The sequence below is a fragment of the Corylus avellana genome, chromosome ca1, assembly GCF_901000735.1.
Source record: "Corylus avellana chromosome ca1, CavTom2PMs-1.0".
Lineage (NCBI taxonomy): Eukaryota > Viridiplantae > Streptophyta > Magnoliopsida > Fagales > Betulaceae > Corylus > Corylus avellana.
In genome coordinates this window covers 20,438,193-20,447,971 of record NC_081541.1, presented here as the reverse complement: position 1 = coordinate 20,447,971, position 9,779 = coordinate 20,438,193, and the positions used below count along the sequence as shown (strand labels likewise).

At 38.7% G+C, this 9,779-nt stretch overlaps 1 protein-coding gene across 1 annotated transcript; it reads right to left on the bottom strand.

Moving 5' to 3' along the window:
- Nucleotides 1–5,280: 5,280 nt before the first annotated feature.
- On the bottom strand, nucleotides 5,281–8,844 carry LOC132167850 (phytosulfokine receptor 1). The gene is made up of 2 exons (XM_059578885.1): nucleotides 8,706–8,844; nucleotides 5,281–8,553 (listed from the first exon to the last, which is right to left on the bottom strand). Exon 2 carries the CDS (start codon nucleotides 8,461–8,463, stop codon nucleotides 5,401–5,403), a length of 3,063 nt encoding a protein of 1,020 aa, XP_059434868.1. The 5' UTR covers nucleotides 8,464–8,553; nucleotides 8,706–8,844; the 3' UTR covers nucleotides 5,281–5,400.
- Nucleotides 8,845–9,779: the final 935 nt, after the last annotated feature.

Here is a 9,779-nt window from a genome sequence, read left to right as displayed (position 1 = left end):
AGAGTAGATATCATGCTAAATCCTTTGAGAAAGAAAAGAATTAGAGTAGATACCATGCCTAATTTGTTGCTTAGGGAGATCAATAGTATAAGGAGTAGATACCATGCCTACGTTGGCAAGCATTAAGTATACCAGTATGATTGTAGCATTGGTATATTGTGTATCTTAATTGAGTGTGATTAGTGGTGGATATCAAGATCCTAGCCCTTTTCGTTCTTATTATTTCAAATCAATCTTTCAATTTGTGACATTTTGTTAATTAATTAGGAAAATCTTTCTAAGCATAATTTCATCAATCCTCACGGGAATGATCTCGTATTTGTTTAGTATACTATCGTTTTGATCTTGTGCACTTGAGAGTAAAATGTAGCGATTATTCGCCTATTAATTTAGGGGGGTAATTGTCACAACAAGTTTTTGGCACCGTTGCTAGGGATTGATTTAAATTTTGTTTAGAAATTTTTCCTTAGGTTTAGTTTTTTTTTTTTTTAATCTGTTTCAAGTTTTTGTTTTATAGTTTCTGTTATGATCTGCAGTGGTGTGCTCGAGCGCACCAGTGCGATCGAGCGCACCTCTACCAGCTGCACTAAAGCTGCTATAAATTCCTGTTTTGTTTCTATTCTACGGCAGTAGGAGCAAGCGCCCATTCCTGGGAGATCGAGTGCACCAGTGTGATCGAGCGCACATGCCGGTACGCTCGAGCACATATCCGGATAGCAGCACTACAAGGTTGCCTCTTCGGGTCGTTCATAAGTTTTTACTTTTATTTTTGTTTTTGTTTTCATGTGTGGAAATATTCCAACACCCTATGGACCCTGTTCATATTGCTATAATTCCTATCACCATGTTAGTGATTGTCCTTCAACAAGACAATTTTCTAACTATTCTTATGAGCATATGAACACACCATTCTTTGGACCGGGGAATGACTGCTACTCTAATTCCTATAACCAGGCATGGAGCCAATAGTCTAATCTCTCGTGGCAAGCTAAAGCTCCTGAAAATCATGCTCCAACATTGCATGAACTGCTCCAAGACTCATATCCACAGTTCTATGATTAATCATATTCTCCTTAATCAGCTCCACAACAGCAGTATCAGGCTGAGCCACTTCCTCTGAAGAGTTTTGACTTTGAAGAAAAGGTGTCAGCTATGCTCAGCAAATTTGAGGCCAATAATCAGCTGCTGCAATCCATCGCCAAGGTAGAAGCTCACGAACATGAGCCATCTCCCTTCTGTTGGCCTCAACAATACCAAAAGGAGCCATCTCTTCTGTCAGTTTTTGACTTTAAAGACAAGATGTTGAATTTTATGAGCGAGTCTAATCAGATGGTAAACTCTCTACAGGAGATAGAGAACTCTCATTCTAAATCCTTTGGCAGGATAGAGGGTCACCTCAAACAAATAGCCGATATCCTCAATAGAGAAGAAGAAGAGCTTCAAAGTCAGTCGGTGGCCAATCCTAATGGACACTACATGGAGGATGAGAGTATTTCCTATCATGAGCAAGCTATCACCACACTGAGGAGTGAAGAAGTGGTCGAAAATCAAGTGGAAGAGAGAAATGAGGAGCAAATTGAGGTCCCACAGGATCTTAATTGGGAAAAGGGCAAGGAAATGAGCACTAAGGCTTTTTCAGCATCAACTCCAATTGCAAGACACCAAGAGGCTAGGAGAGTAGTCTGTTAGGGCTATTAGACAAGCAAAATGAGGTTATCAAAGTAGAAAAACTCCCTGAGTATTCTCTTCATGTTACTCTAGTTCATGATTTCCTTTCGGATGATAAACTGTTTGAGAATATTGAGAGTGATCTACCCCGATCTGTGGACATCATGAATTACCTTCCTATAGGTAAAATTCATTCTCTTTGGTCCAAGAGAAGAAAAGATTCGTGCTTCAAATTTAAACTTAAGGGTCAGAGAGCACTAAGCAAATCAAGGATGAGGATTCCATTGGCTTGGCGGATCCCATATATTTTGACTAAATGAGTCAGCTTCATAGGTTCAAGCGCAGGCCCTATGTACTCGAGTCCTCCATCAGGCCAAGGTACATGATCTCCTTCCAGGTTTTATCTTCTCCATTGTTGTTCTGGAGTTTGGAACAACCCTATACGTTTTTGTGCAACATAACAACTCAAAAATCAAGTTGGAGATGGATTCTAGACTTCCAAACTATGTCAAACCGTGTCTGCCAACTTCACTACTGCTCCAACGCACGACTTCGCTCAATCGCATGACTACTCTCGAACCCTTTAGGTTGGACACTCGAGCGCATGACTACTCTCGATCCCTTTGGCTCGGACGCTCGAGCGCATTTCCTTAAGCTTGTGACCAAAATATCTTTTAAGTACGAAACTTACTGGAAACGCTTGCTTTTCTTCAAAATCCTTAAAAATGAAAGAAAACACCGAAACAACACAAAACATCAACTAAAAACAAAAATAAGAGATCAACATATGTGAATTAAGGGGCTTGAATTTGTAACATTCAACACTTATCATTGGGGCACAGGCATTGTATTACAAGTCCCTCGGGATAGCGTCAACCCTGCTGAGAAAGGGTAATATCTCGGGTAGACCATTATAATAGTTATAACCTATAAAGCGTTAGATTTCTGCATTAAAACACTTAGGCGATTGCCGCTGGAAGTACACATCTTTCTTTCTACAAAATAATATTTTATGGTATATTAACAGAGACAACACATCTTTCAAACCTTTGTCAAAGTTGCATATTTATTTCTGCTCAATAATAAATGGCTCATGTCGTACCCTATTGTGAGGTTTACTTACCAAGTCGTTAGACTTATACGGTTATTACATCTTGTAGGAATCCTATTTCTAGGACGAGAAGAGTGGCAAGGTTGCCACCACGAACTTTGCCTAAGATTAAAATCTTCACATTGCTACCAGGTTTGCTTAAATTATTATTTCTACTAGTTGCTCCGTGTCTATGTATTAAGGATAATACGTGTTCCCTTTATGATTATTAGACATCTTAAATTTATTTCACCTTTCTTTGCATTAACTTTGATAATGCTTAGATGGGCGGTTCCCCATTTAGCTACCAGTTAGTTAAACTGTGGTAATTGCTAGTAACCCTACCAAACTGGTCAAGGCCGAATTTGGGGGTGTTACAGTATAAGTAAATTATAAGCAAGAAAATGTGCATGACTAGTGTACATGCGACATTGTTCGTTTTACCTTTTGTAGAGACTATCCATCCTAAGAACATTTTCATTTGGCTCTTGTTGAGCCATGTAGCCAAAAAACACACCCCATATGGCTAGCTAAAATGGCAAAAAAACTATTGAGTAGCTACAGTGCTCAGCAAATTTGTTGAGCACCGTAGCTCAAAATTCATTACTTATATTAGTAAAGAAATTTGTTCTATCATCTCTCCTCCAATAAAAAAATATTTTATCCTCTCTCCTATAAAATGAAAAATCACGCCTCCTTCCTCCTCTTTCCACGTTCATCTCTGTGTTCTTCTCATTCATCTCCAGTGTCGCCATTCATCTCTCCTCCAATGAAAGTTAAATGCTTCTGTTATTGAATGAGTTTCGATGTTATTGACCTGCCAACTACGCATATGGTGCCTTAATGCTGCTGCTTGCTGTTGAATGACACTTGAACCTTACTGTTAATAAATGCTTCATTTTAGAACCTTTAGTGTTAATAACTTGCTATTGAATGCTTTATTTTAGAACAATATGATTGTTAGTGAGAAATTTGGTATTAATTGCTTCATTTCTTTTTAAAATATGACTGGTAGAAAAAAGACAATTTTTTTTTTTTTTTTTAAATATGACCATTAGGAAAATATACGAATATTTAAAAATATGATCTTTAGAAAAAGACAAATTTAAAAAATATGACCCTTAAGAAATGAAAAAGTTTTAAAAAAATATGATTGTTGGAGAAATAATATAAAAAGAATAGTGAAAGTAGATAGCTAAAATGTTGAGCTAGATGTAGGTTCTTCGGTCCTCAAGAGATAGCTCAATCGGTTAGGAACAACGCCTCATGAAGCGGAAGTGAGTAGTTCGAACCCCACTTCCCTCTCTTGTGTAAACATGTCAAAAAAAAAGAAGAAAAAAAATGTAGGTGCTTCGAAAAAGTCAATAATTAAAATAGAAAAGATAATCCTAAAGTTTAGCTAAATGTTTGCTTAACCGGTTGCGAATGTTCCTAGTTGGTACATGAGCTTGATAAAGCAAGTATCGACTGGGACTGAAGTCCATATTGAATGCATTGCATCTTCATGATTTAATTTCTTTTTGGTGTCGGGTTCGTCAGCCGTTCTTCCTTACCGAGGGGGTTTGGAATGGCAAGGCATTCGAGGCTCGTACCTTGTTTTCTTTCAAGAGGGAATATCATTAAGGCTCCGTTCCTTTTGTGTGAATTTTAAATTGGCAAGTCAATAATGAGGTGGATTCTGTTTCTTATAGAATTTATCGCTCTTTGGGGCGTGTGCAAGGGGAATGGTTTCAGCCGACGGAGCCTTGGCTGGGCCCTCTAAGCGTTTCTACATTCTAGACACTCCACATTCTATAATTACCTCATTCGCTATGGAGTTCCGAGCTGTGTCCCCATCTGAAGCACAGGGAGACCAGTTCCATCAGTTGATGCCCAATAAGATAAATTAAGTTCTCAAGGAAAGTGCATCCACTGAAGCAACAAGACGACTTGTCAGGGTGTGCATAAAATGAAGTATATAACAACACTGCAAAGAAGCGCGCAAGAAACTTCGACTCGCTTTCCATTGCATAGGCAAAGATTGGTTTCCCATGTATACTGCCATGAGAAAGCAATATAGGCTAGCTGGACACAGAACAAATGATGTCAGTACTACTTTTGAGTTCGCATGACTTAGCCACAAGAAAAAGAGTTTCCCTTAGCTCCAACTTGATTTCTTGGCAACATACAGTGTCAAGATCGAGCACCGAAGCAGAATATCGTGCCGTTGCATACACCAACTTGATTTCCTGGCAATATACAGTGTCATGAACAAGCACCGAAGTTGAATATCGTGCCCTCGCAGACACGGTAGCTGAGCTTTTTTGGATTCAATCACTCCATTAGTGTTATCAAGTTGAGACTCAGCTCAGCTCAATTGGATTATAATTTTAAATAGAAAGATAGTCGAATCAATAGGAGCCTTAATACATCGCCATTGGAATTTATACGAGTAGGATGCCACCTAGCTTATATATCTTAAGGCCACCCATGATTCTTATACTGTGATGATAATGCAGAAAGTATGTAAACACAATAAATGGTGAAGACAACAGTTCTCTTTTTCTTTATTATTTACAACAGGATCACTGTTTAGAATACAAAAACGTAATCTACTTACAAGAGTGTATACAACCAGAATTTTGCTTGGTTACATAAGAAAACTAGATATTTCTGTGGATGTCGTCAAGCCAAGAAACTAGCTGCTGAGTTGAAGGCCTCACTTTAGGGCATTCACTCAAGCAAAGACAAGCAATGTCAAGCACCCGCAAAATTTCCTTATCATGCTGCTTGTCATATATGAAGGGATCAAACACCTCACTTTCACGCTTCTCCTTCTTCATCTGACACACCCAAGAAATTAGATCCCGGCATCCTTTCGGCTTACACATGTCCATCGGCCTCCTTCCGGTAAGAAGTTCCAAAAGAACAACCCCAAAACTATACACATCTCCCTTGTAAGTGGCAACGGAGGCTTGGCCATATTCTGGAGGGATGTAGCCTAGAGTCCCTACAAGATCAGTTGTCACATGAGTATCGTAGGGGAGTATGAGCCTTGCAAGACCAAAATCGGCTAAGTGGGCTTCGAAATTTTCATCTAGAAGGATGTTACTCGACTTTATATCTCTGTGAAGGATATGGGGCTCGCAAGATTGGTGCAAATAAGCAAGCCCCCTTGCTGCCCCTAGAGCAATTTGGAGCCTTGTATCCCAATCTAGGCAGGTTAAACCATCAAGCCTTTCATGTAACCAATAATCCAAGCTACTGTTTTCCATGTAAGAGTATATTAAGAGCCTGTCATTTTTGTACATACAATACCCTTGAAGAAGGACAAGATTTGGATGCTGAGCTCTTGAGAGGGCTTCGACTTCAGCTCGGAATTCTCTTTCCATCTGACCACAGTCACCGGAGAGACGTTTGATTGCAACCTTCCTGCCATCAGGGAGTGTGGCTCTGTAAACAAGACCAAAACCCCCACAACCAATAATATTAGCTTGATCAAAATTGCTGGTAGATTTTAAAAGGTCATCAATAGACAGCTCTTTATTGTTCTCCACGTTTTGGAACAAAACCACTAATCTTGACCCAAGTTCTACCAAACCCTTATCATTAGTATCACCTTCTTTCTCAGGATCAACCTCTCTTCGGCTATGTGCTCGCAACAAAATTATGAACAAGACGACAAGAAGAAAAGCTGTCCCAAAAACAATCCCAATAACCATTCCAATGAGAGGTCCTCTTTTACTTACTGATTTGTTGGGTGGTCCTGGATTAGGAGCTTTGTCAATTGATCGACGACAAGACGGTCCACAAAAAGTAAAATTATTACCTTGGAAGCTCGAATTTGGGAATGTCTGAAACTGCCCACCTGAAGGGATTTCCCCAGATAGATGATTTTCTGCAACATTAAACTTTGACAAAAAGCTGAGTTTTTGTAATGAAGGTGGTATTGTCCCTGAAAGATTGTTATGCGACAAATCCAGGTTCTCCAAGCTTGTCATCCCCGATAAATCGCTAGGAATTTGTCCTGATAGATAGTTAAATTTCAAATCCAAAATAATGAGCTTTTTCAGGTTCCCAAACTCCGGCCAGATTGTTCCATTAAGATTGTTGTGACTTAGGTCCAGTGTTGGTGGCAAGCTCCTAACTTGATTATACTGCAATCCTCTCGTACTCACATTCCTTTTCAAGAACAATGGGAAATCCCGGGAGGTTTCCTCCAATGAGATATTCCGGGAGATGAGACTCTCTAATCCAGCAAAGCTTCTTGGAATCTCCCCTGTAAATGAGTTGTTTGAAAGGTCCAAGTAAAAGAGAGATTCAAAGTTGCCAAGCCACACTGGAATAGTTCCTTCCAACCGATTCCAGGACAAATCCAACAACTGCAATTTGTTACAATTTCTCAACCATGTTGCTATTGAACCTCTGAGTCTACAATTTGCAATAACGAGAACTTTAAGGTTGTCAAAATGGAGAGAAGGATCAGCAGGCAATTCCTCACCAGGGAAGTTCAGGGTAAGGACCAAAGTAGTCAGGTTCCTGCATTGCTGGAGGATTTGAAGAGCAGAGGAAAGATTATAGAAGCTGGAATTTGAGAGCGAGAGGTAAGAGAGAGACTGAAAATTCTTGAAGGTTTCTGGGATTTGGCCACTGAAATTGTTCCGGGCAAGATTTACGGTTCTCAAACCCCGACATGTCGGAAGAGTATCAGGCACAGAACCGGAAAAACGATTAGAGCCTAAATCAAGAGAGGCCAGACTAGCCATTAATGAACAATTAAGATGAATTTGACCCTCCAAAGAATTGTTCCTCAAATTAAGCAAAGTGAGAGTGGGTGAAATGGACAAGGACGGTGGAATTTTACCACTGAAATTGTTTGAAAGGGCTTCCATGTACTCCAACTTTCCCAAATTATAAAAAACATCTGGGATGCTGCCTGAAAACTCATTAGAGGATATATCCAAACGAACAAGGCTAGTAAGGTTACCGATTCCGCTGCTCAGCTGCCCTGAAAACTTGTTTTCTAGAAGACTCAACCGCTCCAATTTCTGTAGTCGAAATATATCTTCAGATAAGCGACCTGTGAGTTCATTCGAGCCGAGACAGAGTTGTTCCAACGAGCTACAATTCCCAAGTCCTGGTGGAAGACTACCGGAGAAGGAGTTTTCAGCCAGATTCAGAACCCGAATTCGACTTGAATTATCGCAGATGCCATCGGGAATACTGCCTTTCAAGAGGTTCTGAGATATGTCAATGGACTGGATTGAAGGTAAATCAATGGTTGCCGGAAATGGACCAGAAAAGTAATTAGTGCTCAAGTCCAGGACCTCTAAATTTTGCAAATGGAAAAGGGACGCAGGAAGCCCTCCTTTGAGGGAATTGCGGGAGAGATTGAGGGTTGTGAGCTGAGTCAAGTTGCCTAGTGCTCCAGAGAGTTTACCACTTAGTCTTGTGTTGTTAAGCTCCAGCTTAACAACTCTATTGGAGGGGACAGAATCGTTTACACCGAGGGAGAAGGAAGAGTTGCAAGTGATTCCTGGCCATTTACAGCAATCAGGAGAAGAATTGGAGCTCCACCCATCAAGAACCGACTCCAAACCTGCGAAGAAATCCTTCAATGCCCTCCGGTCATCTTGATGGCATGTCAGATTCTGAGAATTCAGAAGCTGGGATTGGAAGCAAAGGCCAAGAACAATGATCATCACCCAGAAATCTTGAACACCCATGTTTGGAAAAGCGCGCACACAAGAGAGAGACAGAGAGACAGAGAGGCAGAGAGAGACAGAGGGATTGTATCATCAAGTGCCAGCAAAACCCTGTAAAAGAATCAAGATTTTATGGAGTTGGGGTGATGGGTTTGAGCCATTCTGGGTGAGGAACAAATCAAGCAGCGAAGAGAAAAAAAGAAGGGTGTTTGTTGCTCTCCTCGTGAATATAATAAAAAGAAGAAAGAAAAAGGCAAACACACCTGTCAGAGATGGATAGAGATGGGCGAGGAAGAGAAATGGTGGCTCTGACTTCAACACGCTTGTGGTTCCATGAAAGAACGAAAGAGAGTTCTTTCTCTTTCTCTTCTTTTTCAGTTGTGAGTTATTCTGTATATATGAAGGAGAATTTTAGAGAGAGAGCAAAAGTAGCCGGGAGAGAGAAAATGGCGGAGAAGGATGGCGTGGAGGTGAACATTTAGTGGGAGGAAAAGGGTGACCGGCAATAGCCGGTAGGTTTGGGATGTAACGTGAGCATTTTAGATTTGGCAACAACTCACTGACAATGGTAAATCACAAAGAAGAAAGTCAAAGGGTGGGTGGCGACACGTGCACCTGGCCATCTCTGTTACGCTGGGTGCCTTTATTTATAGAATACTTTGCAAGTATAATGTTGAATTGGGTTCGTATAATCAGTGTTGTATCAAAATCGGATCAATGAAATTGTTTTCAATTTAGGGTATAAAATTATTAAAAAAAGTCTATGTACTCCTTCAAATTACCACATAATTATTAAAGTTTTTTTAAACTTTTAATTGTGATAATGTTTTTCTAAACTACCAAAAATTATCAATGTCCTCCCAATAAAGAAACCACCCTTAGTAAAATAAAAATAAAAAAAATACTAAAACTTCTAAAAAAAATCTAAAACTAAAATAAAAAAATTCAAAGTGTGGCAAATTTAAAATTAAAAAAAAAAAATCCTTTGTATAAGAAAAAAATTAAAAATTTTCGATTTTTTTTTTTGTTATAAAAAATGAAAATTTTTGTTTTGTTTTGTTTTATAACTTCTTAAAATAAAATTTTCTGTTTTTTAAAAAATTAACAATTTTCGTTTAAGAAAATAAAAAATTTTCGTTTTCAAAAAGAAATTTTTTTTAAAAAAATGTTTCTCTTAAATAAAAATTTCTGTTTAAAAAAATATATCCGTTTTAAAAAAATTGTTTTAAAGAAATTAAAAATTTTCATTTAAAAAATAATTTTTTTTTTTTTTTTTATAAAAAAAATCGTTCTTTTAAAATTAAAATTTTTGTTTAAAAAAAAATTAAAATTATATT

Coding starts and splice junctions, on each gene's coding strand:
- LOC132167850 (XM_059578885.1), bottom strand. CDS start 8,463: ATGGGTGTTCAAGATTTCTGGGTGATGATCATTGTTCTTGGCCTTTGC.